This window comes from Ambystoma mexicanum, chromosome 4q, assembly GCF_040938575.1.
Source record: "Ambystoma mexicanum isolate Mex_15411 chromosome 4q, UKY_AmexF1_1, whole genome shotgun sequence".
Taxonomy (NCBI): Eukaryota; Metazoa; Chordata; class Amphibia; order Caudata; family Ambystomatidae; genus Ambystoma; species Ambystoma mexicanum.
The window spans coordinates 263294760-263312110 of NC_090928.1; the positions used below are offsets into that span (position 1 = coordinate 263294760).

Consider the following 17351-nt stretch of genomic DNA (forward strand, 5'->3'; position numbering starts at 1 on the left):
GGTCCCATAACTGGTCAGCCCTGTATATGTTCAAAGAGTTGTTGGCAAATGTCCTGCCTCTAGAGGGCAGCCGCACAGGTCCCTGGCTGAGGCACACTAAGAGCTGGTGCTCAGCATTGGGTGTGGCCAGATATCATAGGCCCAGGAGAGTAGGAAACTGATCAAGGCAGTCTGTAGAGAGCATTACAGACAGGCTTTGGTGACAACCTGTTTATTATGAGTGCTATCTAGACGTGATCACTCCCTGCCTGGCAGACTCCCCACTATATGATCGAGGAGCAGGAACTCTGCGTTTAGCCTCTTTCACAAAAGGATGGAATCATTTTAAAATCGCTCAGGCTGCCAGTGTTGCGGAGCACCAAACAAATCTGTTACCCATTTCATGTTGCTATGCCCTAGATATACTGCTCACAGGGCAATGTATGTACTGCCAATTTTCAGACTAAAATGTATTAGGAGGGTGTCTGAAGCTCCGGAACTTTGTACAAAATGTGAAAATGTTATCATGTTACACTTTATTGCCAAATATATCCACAGGGCATGGCTGAGAAGGAGAACGGTGCTGTGCAGCAATGGTCAAATAACAAGATGAGAACATTTTAACTGGCCAGCATCCATTTGATGTTTGTGTCTAAGGTATTATGTAATGTTGTCTAATTGGGGTATGATTTAGAGCAGTCAGCTGTCATCTCATTGGCTTATGCTCATACAAAGTAGATAATACATTTTTAAATGTTACGTTGTGTACGTATGTTGTGCCAGGAAACATACTGTAGTGTGGGAACACCATCCCTATTAAGATGGGGTACAGCCTCTATACAACGGTAACCAGATTTTAATATTCGACTTCTTGACTAACTTGTGTAAGCAGTCTGTCTTTTGATTCTGTGTGTATTGTTGGTTGGTTTATGTTGATATTGACTATGTCTGCATGTAGTTGCTTTTATGGTTTTAAACCGCAATAAAGCTGATGATGAGGATGATAGAAGTGACTAAATGTTTGTTTGCACAAAAGAGGAAAAAGTTTCTGCAGGTGCACTTGGAAGGAACCTTTAAGAGTGGCCGGTCGAATAAATTCCAAACATCAACTCTGCCGCACTTATTTCAGAGGTCTTCGAATTTTCATCCGAACAGGGAATGAAAATGACACAAATTAATAAGTTTTTAGCAAACTGAAGAATAACTCACTCTTCCGCTGTGTGCTTTCTTTCCACCGTTTTTAGTATGTGCATCGTATAATACTCTCTTTAAAATAGACTCCCAATCAGATAGTCAGAACCAGTTTTTAAGTAACCGTTTATAAGCGAGGCCAAAACATACGTTTTGTATTCGGCATGACGTCAAATGTTTCATGCAATCACTTGACAGGAAGACGAGCCTGTGTGTTCTAGCCATGGTAATGCTATTTGAAAGGTTAATGACCAGTTGTGAATTGTTTAACCTAATTATACGCAGAGGGTGATGGTTAATACATTAGACCCTTATGGCCCTACTTTATTTTGCCGTGGCCTGACGGCATATGCACCTACCGCCAAGCCAGCGAGAGATCACTACAGGAGCTTCCCCTCTCCACAGACCAGCTGTGGAGAGGGAATCAGTGTTAGGCAACCTGCAACAATACAGATAACACGTATAACAGCAAATGGGCCACGACCCGAGTTCCTGACACCCGCATACCAAGCACTAGCTCACATTACGCAAAGGGGGATTTCAGCCCCAGCAGGCAAGTACATTGTGAGACATCAACCGACCCAATAATAACTACAGCAGCTTCCTTCCTGCTGCCAATCTGTAAACCTCTCTGTTCTTGCTACCATGAATTGCCAGGGCAATAGGATGGCACTGAAAGACTGCCTTTACTGCCTAGCTAGGCTGGCGCAGTCCTCCCTCTACCCCCCATGGACTGTCAAGCAGCCAATTGTACACAGGAGTCATGCTACACGTGGGCATCCTCCCTAAGTAATGGCATCGGCAGTCTGCCTTGACGTTGGGCGTTGCCAGCTCTTATACCGCCCCCTTTGTTATTTCGGTCCATGCATGAGCCCCTCAGGGCACATTACCTATTGGTGGCTTCCTCTTGCTGGCACCAGCGTTCACGTTCCCCCTTATTTTCTACCCCTGCAGCTAGGAGGAGCCCACCCACTTCTCCATCTCGTGCCTGAGAGGCACTTGAGGAGGCGGGGTGACCCCGCTGCGCCAACTACATGCCCTCCATAATCGCATACAGGACCATTTCCACTGTGGTGGTGTTGGCAATTATGCTGACTCCCTTGAGGGAGCAGGCAGTGTTTGCTCATCTGAGGGCCGGCCCACTTTTCTCACTTGTGGATGCCTGAGTCACATATGAGGGAGTGGGTCCGGCCTCCACCTAGAACCACGCTGCCTCTCGCACCTGCCCGGTCTTTCTTTGCTGCCAGGATGACGCACTGGTACACAGTGCTCCAGGACCAGAAGAGGCTCTGCTCACCCCACTACAGTGGTACTGGCAACAGCACTCATTACCACTGGACAGCCCTTTGACACCCCACTTAAGCCCTGGCTCTTCTGGGTGGTAGTATGACACATTCATCCGCACCATCTGGCCCTTAGGGGGATGTCTTTTTTTGCAGGCCACCTTTTCTTCACCTGGGCCACACCACTGATTTGCCCAGGGCTTCCGGTTACCCTGATGCTCCACCACCCCACTTAGGCTGGATCTGCGTGAAAATACAGAATTAAAAAGTCTGAGTCCCAAAAGTCAGATTTTTTGGATTTTGTATTTCCCATTTGTTCGCATAAATATATGTGGGGGGAAACCCCCAACACCCCCCCCCACCTTACCCCTATACATGTTTATGCGAACAAATAGGGGTCAGACTTTTGGGACTCTGACCTTTTGCCCACGGTCATTTTGGACGAAACCCTTAGGTTCGGGCATAGCTCAGTGGGGCAAACACAAGTCTCCCTCAGCCCCACCCTTCACCAGTGTCTCTCTTCTTTCCAGGCGACCTACACCTGTGGCCCAGCTTATTCCCTTTGCTGGCCCTGCTCGGGTTGTCCATGGCATATGTGGCCCAGTGGCAATATCTCTCTATGCCCTGGAGGGTCGCTCGAGGCCACAGCCCCCAGAGAACTGTCTCCTTGCTGCTTAGCCCTACTCACTTCCTTTCTCCGCCACAAAACACACTTCCAACCCTTATACTGCCCTTTCCCTTGGCTCCCTTCATCCAAGCAGCCCTTCCAGCCCACTGCGCTGGAACCCTGTGGGGGTAGCTTGTACAGTATGTCCTGGTGATTAGGTTCTAATTCTCCTCTATGACAAGGTGTCCTGGTGAAGTCTTAAAGCAAGGTAAGTGTTACAGAAAACAAAAATTCATACATGGATACTTTTTTGCTTAAACACATGTAACCCCCACGTAGCTGGGCCCTATTTGGGACATGGATTGCAACTAGACGTGTACAGCCAGCAATTGTTTCAGTCTCAGACAAACCTTCATCAGAATGGGAGCACAATTAACCAAGTGAACATTCGAGTTCCAGTAGGTTCCAAGTCTGCCATCCGGGAATGTCTTTGCACCGGGGAACTCAAATTGACCCCGGGACGCAAGGATCATAATGCTGGGGAGAGACAAGGTGGAGGGCAGGATACTATTCTTGGTGGGAACATGATAAAGACATGGTCTCTGTGTTTTCTTAAACGTGTCTGTGGATATTGATTATTTATTTAATACTATACAAAAAGACGTATCAATGAAAAAAGAGGAAAGTACAATAATGATGTAGTATATAAATATGTACCTCATTACTATTTTCAGATACAACAGTATTTCTGTCTTTACAAAACAGATGGACCTGATCTCCAGGTGTACACATACCTGAGCAGTCTCCTGCAGTTTTAGTAGACTGTCTCCCCAATGTGTCTTGTCTGGGCTGTAATTGTCTACATAGTGACTCTTAAATGTAGGCCCCTCACTGTGAAGGCATAAAGGCATGTCTCATGTCTTACTTCTACGCCATCATATCAATAGATTCTCCCACTGGAGTTAGTTGGCTAAGGCAGCTGACATCAGGCAGGGGGGACCCCCAGTGGATTTGCAGGCCCGCAGGGTGCCTGTGCTCATGATTGCCAGGATGGGAATCTCAAACATGATAAATCGATGAAGCAAAATATCACATCTTTGGAAATGTTGTTATTATTGAGTAACAGAGGCCTCAAAGCAGCCTGTATCTGATTAAAGTTGTCCATTGCTGGAGTGCCAGGGAAGGGCTTAGTAGCTTCAGATAGAGGGTAGGCACTTAAGATAGCCAATACAATGCTGGCTGGCACATCTAATCTCACCTTTTCTTCTGTGTAATGGTGCAATTGATTTGTTTTATCTAATTTATAATGTATTTAAGGACTGGTGTTTTATGGTGAGTTTTGTTATAACAGTATATGTGAAATGATTTTACATTTGTAACCATAAATGGAAATATGTTATGGCAGATCATCTATTTACTCATTCCGACTAACATGTCTCATCATCATGCAAAAAACGAAAGAGACATTTCCTATTTCTTTACACACACTGCACGTGCCTTTTTCTGTCGTAAGGTCTGCGTGGAGTAGAAGCGTTGATGGAACTCGCCGACATTATCAGGGACTCTACCATAGTTTAGGTACTTAGCTCCAGAGCTAACAGGTCACGCTGGCTGATTTAAACACTTCAACATAGTTGAAGATTCCTGTTAGAGACAATTCCTCTGATAAACCCTTGCCAATAGAGTGCTTTCTATTTAATGCCTCTGATAAAACCTTACCAGTACAGTGCATTCTGTTTAAAGCCACTGATAAACTCTTGCCAATACAGTGCTTTCTATTTAAAGCCTCTGATAAACCCTTATCGGAACAGATCGTTCTATTTAAATCCTCTGATAAACCCTTGTCAATACCCTTGCTAATACAGTGCTTTCTATTGACATCCTCTGATAAACCCTTGCCAATACAGTGCTTTCTATTTAAAGCCTCTGATAAACCCTTGCCAATACAGTGCTTTCTATTTAAATCCTCTGATAAGCCCTTAGCAATACAGTGCTTTCTGTTTAAATCCTCCAATAAACGCTTACCGGTAGAGTGTGTTCTATTTAAATCCTCTGATAAACCCTTGTCAATATCCTTGCCAATACAGTGCTTTCTATTGACATCCTCTGATAAACCCTTGCCAATACAGTGCTTTCTATTTAAAGCCTCTGATAAACCCTTGCCAATACAGTGCTTTCTATTTAAATCCTCTGATAAACTCTTACCAATACAGTGCTTTCTATTCAAATCCTCTGATATACCCTTGCCAATACAGTGCTTTCTATTTAAAGCCTCTGATAAACCCTTGCCAATACAGTGCTTTATATTTAAATCCTCTGATAAACCCTTAGCAATACAGTGCTTTCTGTTTAAATCCTCCAATAAAGCCTTGCCAATTCAGTGCTTTATATTCAAATCCTCTGATATACCCTTGTCAATACAGTGCTTTCTATTTAAAGCCTCGGATAAGCCCTTGCCAATACAGTGCTTTCTATTTAAATACTCTGATATATCCTTAGCAATACAGTGCTTTCTGTTTAAATCCTCCAATAAACCCTTGCCAATACAGGGATTTCTATTTAAATTACTCTCAAGGTTCCAAGTTGTGTTTCCCAATATTGTTTGTTCAGTTTTTCTCAAAGCGTGATTAACTGAAATTCAGATTTCATGTGAAAAAGCCCCAGAATCTCCTCTACCTCTTCCAGCTTCTGTCCTTGACTCCCCTCCTGTTGGTTCAGCGCAAGAGCATCCAATTAACTGTGAAGATGGACAGAAATGCGCCTATCCAGTAAAGCCTGGTTGAGATTAATTTGGATGTTATGCAACCACTGCGTATTTCTTCAGTTTCTAGCAATGAAAGCCCTAGCCATGCCAACGCGTTGTCCTGTTACCGCTGCTGCAATGCACACTACACTGGCTTACCAAAATAAATGCCACCACCTTACAGTTCTGCTGATAGTCACGTCTTAGTTAGCACTTGTCATAGACATCTGTCAGCACATACCATTACCAGTGCGGCCTATGAAGGTCATAGTTGAATTACAAAAAGATTTGACACATCCTCCAGGCCAGAGTCCAATGGTGTATTAGACTTATAGTACTAGCTGTAGCTGGCGTCCCGTATGCTGAGGTAGCACGGTCCTTATGCCCCTCTCTTTCTGTGCCCCTGTTTTCCTCTCTCTCTTCCTCTCTCTATCCCTCCCACTTTCACTCTCTCGTTTTCTCTCGCTCTAGCTCTTTCACTTTCACACTCACTTAGACCTCTTTGTCCTTCTCTCTGTCTCGCTCTATGTCTCTGCTAGAGCCAACCCCAGCCTTTTCTGACAGTTGTGCAACCAGAGAACAAAAGACATCTTGGGGGTGGGGGCCTTGTTTAGAAAAATATATATATTAAAAAGGACACATTTTAGGGCCTGATTCATGGAATTCTTTGCACGGTTCAAAGTGGCTTTGCACTACTGAAAAATGATTTGGCTTCGCTGACATAAACCCTGATTCATGGAACTGTGCAAAGTGTATTTTTGCAGTGCAAAATGAACTTTAAACTGACTTTGCATGGCAAAAATACACTTTGCACAGTTCCATGACTCAGGGTTTGTATCACCGGTGCAAAATCATGTTTTAGCAGTGCAAAGCCACTTTGAACCGTGCAAAGAATTGCATGAATGGGGCCCTTTATTGTATGAACATTGTTAACATTGTACACTGACTCTCTTTCAAGCTCCACTTGCTTTACTGAGCAAAGCACAGTGCCACAACCTAGAATAATCATGTCAATAATTTGCTGTTATAGGTTTATAAGGCTTGCAGTCAGAAAATCAAATCATAATTAAAAATAAAATGTACTTTTCTTGACCCTAGTCTGATGACTTTCCAATGCCAACCATACATGTAATTTATATGGAAAGATAAGCAAAAGTGTGAACACATGGTGTAAAAAAGGGGGGCAAAGTTAGAGGCAGGGGCAAATATTGTATAGGGCATAACCCCCATTAAGAAATAAATGACAAAACATAAAAAGGGCACTTAGGCATTTTCCTCATTTTTCAGGGAATTGCAAACCGTTGCAATTTACACTTCTGACATACAACCAGGTTATCATTGCAGGATGGACAGTCTTGCACACTCATCTAGGAGGGGGTTATCATTGCAGGATGGACAGTCTTGCATGCTCATCTAGGACGGGGTTATCATTGCAGGATGGACAGTCTTGCACGCTCATCTAGGAGGGGGTTATCATTGCAGGATGGACAGTCTTGCACGCTCATCTAGGAGGGGGTTATCATTGCAGGATGGACAGTCTTGCACGCTCATCTAGGAGGGGGTTATCATTGCAGGATGGACAGTCTTGCACACTCATCTAGGAGGGGGTTATCATTGCAGGATGGACAGTCTTGCACGCTCATCTAGGAGGGGGTTATCATTGCAGGATGGACAGTCTTGCACGCGTTATCATTGCAGGATGGACAGTCTTGCACGCTCATCTAGGAGGGGGTTATCATGGATGGACAGTCTTGCACGCTCATCTAGGTGGGGGTTATCATTGCAGGATGGACAGTCTTGCACGCTCATCTAGGAGGGGGTTATCATTGCAGGATGGACAGTCTTGCACGCTCATCTAGGAGGGGGTTATCATTGCAGGATGGACAGTCTTGCACGCTCATCTAGGAGGGGGTTATCATTGCAGGATGGACAGTCTTGCACGCTCATCTAGGAGGGGGTTATCATTGCAGGATGGACAGTCTTGCACGCTCATCTAGGAGGGGGTTATCATTGCAGGATGGACAGTCTTGCACGCTCATCTAGGAGGGGGTTATCATTGCAGGATGGACAGTCTTGCACGCTCATCTAGGAGGGGGTTATCATTGCAGGATGGACAGTCTTGCACACTCATCTAGGAGGGGATTATCATTGCAGGATGGACAGTCTTGCACGCTCATCTAGGAGTGGGTTATCATTGCAGGATGGACAGTCTTGCACGCTCATCTAGGAGGGGATTATCATTGCAGGATGGACAGTCTTGCACGCTCATCTAGGAGGGGGTTATCATTGCAGGATGGACAGTCTTGCACACTCATCTAGGAGGGGGTTATCATTGCAGGATGGACAGTCTTGCACACTCATCTAGGAGGGGGTTATCATTGCAGGATGGACAGTCTTGCACGCTCATCTAGGAGGAGACACATAGAACCAAAGAGGGGTTCTGTCCGCTTTGCGTAACATCACAGCTGATTCTGAGAACATAAGAATGACCACAGATCTTTATATGTGGCAAAGCGTAAGTGATGCAATAGTTTTATGCTTAAAGCACTAAGTACATAATGAGCCCTAGGCGTGGTGGTCATTTCATTTGTCACAGCAATCATCCTAACATTGAACTATAAATACTGGTTTGGACAGCTGGGATAATTGAATATGAGGAAGAAATGGGAGTGTCATAAATTAGTGTGTTTTAGCTGGGTCTCAGTATTGGGATGTCTGTGAACATGCTCACTCCACAATGCACAGACTGGGCCTCATTATGAGTGTGCTGGTGCAGTAATAACGTGCCGGAGTTATCGCATACTGGCACATTACCACACCAGCACACTCCAGGCTTGGAGTGGTTGGATTTACCTTCAGCTCCAAGCTGCCTGTAATTATGGCGGCCCACCCCCAGAAAATGACGATATTAGCGGTAATAACGTCAATTCCCATCACAGAGACCTGTGCGACTCCATGGAATTTACAGCACTTTTTGCCACTTGTAATTTGCCGGTAATTCTGGCAGACAAAGTGGCGGTAATGCTATTACCGTTTGCTGGTATCCCACGGCATTTACCAGCAGGATACCACCAAACCTCTAATGAGGCATTCTCCAGCAATGCCTGGTTGCAAGTCGACATGTCCTTCAGTACAGCTGCAAGGCACAATGTACAACTGTACTGCCCATAGCTCTTCTGTGTCTTCTGCATGTGAAACCTGGCCACAAGCATACCTCCATGCCAAAATACATCATGAAAACTTACAAAGATTACTCAAAATACCCCTTTTCCCATAACAGATTTATTTTCTAGTTGTATGTCATAGTGTTGTGTTTTTCATCTTAATATTTGCTTTCCACATCTCCTTTTCCCTCTTATCTCCCTGAGGTATTACATTTCTTTGCAAATACCTCTTTTTCACTTTGTCTTGCATTAATTCAATCAAACGGCTAGCAGAGACTACATTTCTGTTGTTTTACACCTAGTTTCACTATTTTGCCGAACACATATTTTTTAATACTAGGGACCTCGTAAGGTATGCACCGATTTTTGGGGATGAATACTGTTGGTGGTAATTACCATTGCCACAGAGGTATTTCTAAAAATCCAGCCGAACACAGAGATATCACTCACCCATTGATAATGGTAGTGGTATTTCTGGAATACCACCAGCGGAATTCCAGACATACCACCTGCTGTCATGTTTGATAATTCCCTATCCATGTCCACCCTCATATTGCACGAAAGGGTAAATCCTGCCCTTTTGTGCACTACATGTGAAAGGTGGTGAGTGGGTGGGCATCAGCGATGGCCACTTTTTCACACCTTCCAATGTCCCCATGACAACAGTTTTTTTCCTATATTGAAGGGAAGCACTTGTGTTTTATTCCTGTACAGTAGCAACACGTTTTAAAACAAATCCACAGGGGACTGTTTACAATTCGTATACCCAGCTCTGGGATCTAGGTAAAAACTGGCCAATTTGCAGGGTTAAAAAACACCCTGCAAAGTGGAGGTATTTGCTGCCAGGGGTGTTCCCTTGGCATTTACTAGAGGTAAACATACCTCTGAACCTGTAATGGAGCAGGAGATAAAACAGACACTATTTGCTAAATACCATCTGTTTTACTGTTTCCGCCCCAGGCCTAGAGGGCCGGAATCCTGATGAGTTTTCAGGATATACCTCAATAATATTCATGAGAAAAGATTTGCATACATTTATAATCAGTATATGCACATTTAACTCATGAATATTAATGAAGGGAGTCCTGAAACTCCAACATGTTTACGGCCCTCAAGGTCTGGAGTTGGACAACCCTGGCCTAGACCGTAGTAGCCCCCTGCAGGTGTTTCTAGTGTGACAGAGGTTCTCCCTTCTCACCACTGATGAGCTTCTGCGGGTGGTGGCAGTGGCACCCTTCTGAGTAGATGCTAAGCTCAAACTTCGTCAACAGTTTAAAGGTTTATCATTATACATAAACGTAACATTTCAGAAGAATTTCACAAGGAGGAAGCAAAGTAGAGCTGTGGGCAAAAGGTGAAAGTTGAAAGTGACTAGCAGGCTTATGACCACAGGCTCAGACATTTACTGAGAGAAAATGTAGTTTGAAATGGATTTAAAGCATTCGAAAGTTGGGTGACTTCTTTCCCCTATGGGCCTAGATACCTATCAACCTCATAATTGTAGATGTTAAGCTCATCCCTTGTGGTAATTATTCCAGTGAGGATTCTGTGAGGCTGAAGGGGGTGCTAGTATCTAAGTGCACCAGACAATATCCGTGAAGCCAAAACACCAGCAAAGCTTAAATATGTTGGTTCTTCTCATGTACATGCTTAGATCGTAGAATAACTATATATTGGGTGGTGCAGCAAATACGAAATGCTGCACAAAGACCTTTCACAACTCTTCTTTGAGGGAAATGGAGGTGCAGTTACTGGCAGTCCATTTACTTTATATAGGCTAAATCAGCTGCTTCCCAGTATTTTGGTTTTACCACTGCGAATCCTTTCCTCTGTCATGCTGCACCCACCCTAACAAAGGACACAAGCTAAACACACCTTTTTCATCTAAAAAAAAGTAACTCCTCGAACCACCTTCAGTGGCTCATTATGTGCTCTGCAAAGTGTTAAAAAAGTAGCCGTAATTCCATTACCGCCATCTTTTTTGATAGTAAAGGAAATACTGCCACGTTTACTGCACCGCCGAATTCTGTGTTTGGAGGTAAAGAGAAGGATTCATCTCCAGCAAGATGCTGGAGGCAAAAGGGGTGGAACTGCCCAATTCCAAACATTACTCCAAAATGGGGATTTATTGCACCTTGCCACCACTTAAATTCCACGGTAAGTGCACAGAACTGAGTCGCGGTAATGGTAACTGGTTTGGCGGTAATTCAGGCTATTAACAGCTGACTGACCAACAAATTCATATTGAAGCCCAACATCTTTTCTAGCTGACTCAGCATTACAAGTGCTCTGAGTGACAGACTGGTGTTTGTGTTGAAATTAATTCCGTGACCCCTTGCAGAAAGGGAAGACCATATCCCCAAACAACCCCTAGGTAAGGCCACCACTCAACCAGGTCAAGCACAAACACAATGTGCTACAAACTACATGGCAGAAGATACAGCTCTCCAACAGCCAAGGCTAGAGCTGGAGCACACCGGCACTGCTTACCACCAAGATATGTTCACACTGTTACAAGAGCACTGATATTAGAGGATTTCATTCGTCCTGAGGATTGCTCAAAGTGGGGGAAACATTCCTTTCCTTGCCATGCTCATCCTCAACTGTCCACAAACACCGGCGCTCTGCAACATCCTAGCCACCTTCTCCAAAAAGCAGACATGAGGGCTGCCTAAATCCTAGCCAGTGTAGCCCAGACTGAGGGCATGATTTGCAACCCCACTTAAGAACCATACCAATAAGGCGGCCTGGCTTTCTCAGCCGTAAAGACACTGATAGTGCCCTGCATGTTCATAGGCCTCAGATCCTGGCAGCCCCTGCCAAGCAGCCTGCACTGCATTCTATGCTGGGATCCATGCCAAACTAATGGCAGAATCCATCGTATGCTAGAAGATGTAGACCCTAAGGACCTGAAACACTAATAGGGCCCCTCCACCTGCTTCTCAATGGGGGCACACTTGACCCAGCTGAATTTAACAACTACCCCCCCTTCGCAGGCTTCCAGTGGACCTCACAGCAGTCCCGCCTCAATCTGGATTGCTGCCAATCTGACTTTTTCACACCCAAGAACAGAATCTGTGTGCATCTCTGTATGGGAAGGCTTACTCTCCGTAGAACACATCCGTTCTGTTACCAAGGACATCCCACTAGATCCGTCAGCAGCCCTCGATATGATTGACCAGAACATCCTCCTGGACCACCTGCAAACTGTGTCCAAGGCCTTACTTGTCTGGCTTCATGTGTGATCAGAGATTGGGTCTCAAGCTCTTCTCCACTCCCCTCCAGCAATGAATACACTGGGGTACCCCAGGTCTCTCCACTATCACGCTGCTTTTCAACATCTGGGTTAAACCCCTCACGGACCTCCTGCACTCACAACACATGCACCTCTATGTCTACCATGACAGGAAACCTAGGTGTCACATGCTAGCAGGACCAGTTTTTGAACACATCCAAGGGCCTTGAGGGAATGAGGACTTGGTGGGTGAAACATGGCCTCAAGATAAGTAGGCCCAACATAGAAATATCTGTCCTAGGCTTAAAACTCTTTTAAAAGAAGGTTTAGATACTCTGCCAAGCATGTTATATTTAAGCAATGTGAGTCGGTAATGCCCCCGACGCGAGGGTCATATTGCTACTAGTACCCCGGCCCGCATTATGTGTGTGACCGGGGCACTAAAAGCATTTTCTTCTGTCCCGAAATGCCGCAGCGTTTCGGGACAGAAAAAAAAAAAGACCAAGAAAATGGCCGCCGGGAAAGGGAAAACGGCAGTCCGTTTTCCCTTTCCATGGCGGCCATCGGGAGCGGACGCGCTGGGAACACAAGTGTTCCCAGCGCGTCCGCTCCCGAAAAAAAGAAGCAGAAGGTAAGTGGGGTTGGAAGGGCGGGAGGGAGGGGAAGGGGGAAGAAAAAAAAAAAAACGTACCTTCGTCCCTGCCAGGGGACGATGGAAGCCTCCAGCTGTGTGGAGGCGCAGAGTCTCCACACTGCTGGAGGCTGCCATCGTTCCCCACCAGGGTGCAGGAGCAAGAAGGTAAGTGGGGGGGGGTAGGGAGGAGGGAGGGAAGGTAAAAAAAAAAAGAAAAAGCTTACCCGAGTCCCCAGCGGGGGGCGGAGGCAGCCTCTCAGCTGTGGGGAGGCTCGGAGCGGGGGTGGCCCCGCTTCGAGCCTCCTCATTGGCTGAGGGGCTGCCACGCCCCCCCCGCTGAAGACAAAGCAGCTGGAGTCCCGGTGGAGAATCGAAGAATTCTCGGCTGGGTAAGGACCCGGCGAGAGCCAATCGGAATGCGTGTTGAATTCTGCTTGACTCTCGCCGGGAACTAATATGCTATAAATGTTTGCTAGAGTGGTCTTTCACCATAAAATGTGACCTCATAGAGCTGAGCTGCAAGTTAATATGTAGGCTATGTTAATATTTTAGAGATTAAATATGGAAAACTCAGTAGTTATTACATAAGCCAGTTTGTCTGAAAGCCAACTGATCCTGAATAGTCTTAAGTAGATGGGGATAGAGTTCCGGAGTTGGTCTCTGAAGAGGAGAAGACATGCTCTTCACGTGTGATGCCTCTAAACTTAGGCAAAACCAGCAGATTAGTATTTTTAGGTCTTAAAAGGTGATTTGTCTGGTAAAAATGGAAGATATCCCTAAAGAAAAGGGGGGTCCTACACCATGAATTGCTTGGTGTACCATCCACAAGGCTTTACATTGCGCTTGGGACAAGACTGGCAGCCAGAATAAACAGAGTGAGCTGCTGCAAAACACTCCAACTTGCACAATCTAAGCAGCATCTGTGCAGCCACATTTTGTGTTCTCTGCAACCGATCACATACTGTGCACCTCATAACTTGAGGTGCACAGATAGATGCTGCTGGCATATTCAACATGCGATAGAAGATGGGACAGCTCAGACTGAGCTTTGTGAAGAAATGTTAATAAGTAAAAACCTTGCATAAGTAAGGGGGGCTCTGGGAGTGTCTCTTTACCGGCCTATATCCCGGGTTAGAGTCTCAACCAGATTCTTCAGCCCACCATCTCTTCACAGAAGAGAAATTTCCACTACATGTCAGTCTTTGTACTTCCCAAAGGAAGTCCAGCACCAAAATGACAGGCAATTCTTCTCTGAACAAGAGTAACAACAGCAAACCTAGACACGTGTTCCGGCCTGGTTGGGCCTCGTCACTGAGGTGGAGCTATGCTTCAGTGAGCAAGGGTTCCACGTATGGATTACCCTAGTAATTTAGGGTAAAAACCCAAAGCTAATTAATATGCACAAACAAGAGGGGTTCTGGGTGTTTCTCTACTACCGGCCTATATCCCGGGTTAGAGTCTCAACCAGAGTCTTTAGCTCACCATCCTTTCACAGAAGAGACATTTCGACTACATATCAGTCCTTATACTGCCCAAAGGATGTCCAGCACCGAAATGACAAGCAATTCTCCTCTGAACACGAGTACCAACAGCAACCCCAGACACTTGTCCCGGCCTGGTTGGGCCTCGTCAGTGAGGTGGAGCTGTGCCTCTCTAAGAACAGTGAGCGAGGATTCCACATCTGGATTACCCTAGTAACTTAGGGTGAACCAGGCCGAAACACGTGTCTGGGGTTGCTGGTGGTACTCTTGTTCAGAAGAGAATTCCCTGTCATTTCCGTGCTGGACAAAAACTGATATGTAGTGGAAATTTCTCTTCTGTGAAAGGATGGTGAGCTAAAGACTCTGGTTGAGACTCAAACCCGGGATATAGGCCGGAAGAGAGAAACTCCCAGAACCCCCCTACTTATAAACACATAAAAGTCAGCATTAAAATACTTATAGTTAAAAAAAGCACAGATGAGACGTGTGGGGTGCCCTGACAGACAAGTGAACTCCACAAAGGGCATATCACTGAAAAGTTGTTTCACTGGGCTTATTAAGGACTGCACAGGCTATTTACGGGCAAATCATAGGGGTTGCTGAAACAAGAACACCAGAACAGCTTCAGTAGATGCAACAATGTCCCTCAAACCAAGGGTCTTTCCAAAAAGTATCTTCAGGCCATGCCCGTATCACTCAGTATCTGAGTCTGTAGGGTTTTTCTGTGATGAGTCTTGTGTGGCTTGCATGCATAGTCACAGAGAACTTCCAGTTGTCCTTTCACCATGTCGTTGTTGCAAATTCCATATCAGGTTATTTCCGATGCAAGTGATGACACAGGTCCAGAACATGCAAGCCTAAAAGAACCAGCTCAAAGGGCCCTCTGGCTTCACATGAGGGATCTCACTACCTCCCCGTTGATGGGTCCAGGAACTAGCACCCCCCCAGAACAATCTCACACTCCTCCTCGACACCAGACGACATGCTAATTCCAATGGGAGTCTCTCTTATTCCCTGTCCCTCTCCTGCCACCATATTTCATTGTCTGTCCCGCCTTTTTCAACTTAAACAACATAACTACACATCTAATCAAATGATATTATGCCCAGAAACCGTCTCTGTAAAATCTAATGCTGTATCAATGTAGCCACAATTTGTGTGTCTAAAACTCTGAAATGATGATGCCTTCACTGCTGTAGTGCCAGATAGGAATTAAGCTGATGTGTGATATGAAGTAGAATTTAAAATATCTCTGAGGTAAGTTTAAACTACCCTAAGCAGTCAAACAGGAAGATTCAAACACAAGGGTTACTTTAGTAGGAATGTAAACATGTAATCAAATTAGTCTTGTTCAATTTAGAGTGTCGATATTTAAATGTTCAACAATGAAATGAAATGATATTTCATTTATATCGCACTCGTACACAAGTGTTTCAGAGTGCGACCAGGCTAAGGGAGGGGAACAGGGGAGAACAAAAACAACGATCTTACTAGGCGCAGTGACATTGAGAACGACCAAGTGCATGGGAAAGGGAGAAGGGGGAAAGTGCATGGAAGGGGGAGAAGTGGAAAGTGCGGAGCAAAGGAGAGAACAGAATAAATAATAATAAGTAAAATAAAATAAATAAATAAAGGCGATAAACAGTGGTAGTGCAGCCAGCAAGTGGCAAAGTGCTAGGTTAGCCAGATAAGGTGTATCTGGTAAGTGCAGAAGAAAAGTGGATGAGGGACTGTATGGGTACAGATACAGACCCCAGTGCAAGTGGTGGCCCGGAGGCAGTGCAGGAGGGTGGCAGGGTGAGCAGGTACCTGGGCCCGGAGGACAGAGGGTGGCCAGGTGCACGGTACACTTGTGAAAAGTTCCTCTTAGATGACCTACGATGGATACATTTTGAGAGTGTTTCAGCCAAAACATAGGTCTTTCAAGCCTTCTTCAGGACAATACATGCATGGATAAAACCAGGTCTCCGAGACCACATGGCATGTGGTGAAAATCGTACAAGCTGCTGAGCGGCTTATGCTGCTGTAGGTGTTTGCCAGCTGTACGTATGTGCAACAATGATTGTTTGGGCTTAAATAATTAATTTCTCCTGAATGTAATAGATAGGTCAGCACTCTCTTCGCTTGATTAGTTCTTTAGATTGGCAGGATACATGCACCCCATTCCTCTTTGTGAATTCACTTTTCTGAATCTTTTCTCAGTCACACAGGAGACTACTCTGCTGCGTTAGAGGAAGATCTGCTTGGATTGCTGTGCTTGGTAGCGGACCCTCTCTGGTGGTCTCTACCAAGCACATCTAACTAAGACAAGACTCTGATGAAGGTTCTGGGTAGAATGTACGGAATTCTTTGTCTACAGTACACAATTTAACATCTATATATAGCAGCTGCCATATCACCTAAACATCCCCTGTGATGCCATGTAACAAAGTTTCCATCTTGCCACCTCGCATACTGGCCATGCCCTCCTGCTCTTACTTCCTGACTGCTCATGGCGGCATCGAATCTGCATATATGGCTAACCACATTATCACATATGCACACCGCTCAAAGAGGATTTGCATTCATGGCCTTCCATGAATGTTGTTGCCATTACTGAGCTCTAGTAACTTCAATATCATACAAAGGCCACTTTATCAGTGACACAGCGATGGAGACCCTCCACATTGAACAGGAAATGTGCATGATTGAAAAGCATTTCCTAGGACCGACATGTAATCAAATCTGAAATTCTTGGCAAGACGCGCACTTACTTGGGTGACGTTTTGACGTAGCTGACGTTGCCAAAGGACCTGGGACATTCAGGGTTGACACACTGGAAGCCTCCCCCTGTGTTGATGCACATTGAACCCCCGGTGCAGTTGTGCTGGGAGATGCTGCATTCATCAATGTCTGCATAACAAATGAAAGGGATTGTTGATGTAGTCGGTCAGGCACCATGGACAATGCATTATCGTCATTAAGCATCACAATTGTTTTAAGTATCAAAAGTAAGCAAGTAAAACAGACTGAGAATTTCCTTGAGAAAGGCTTC

At 45.3% G+C, this 17351-nt stretch overlaps 1 protein-coding gene across 1 annotated transcript in view; it reads right to left on the reverse strand.

Moving 5' to 3' along the window:
* Nucleotides 1-17351, reverse strand: part of FBLN7 (fibulin 7) — a 710294-nt gene that overhangs the window by 68855 nt on the left and 624088 nt on the right. The window contains exon 7 of the mRNA XM_069607833.1: nt 17071-17209. Within this exon, the coding sequence (XP_069463934.1) occupies nt 17071-17209 (139 nt within the window). The remainder of the gene's footprint in view (nt 1-17070; nt 17210-17351) is intronic.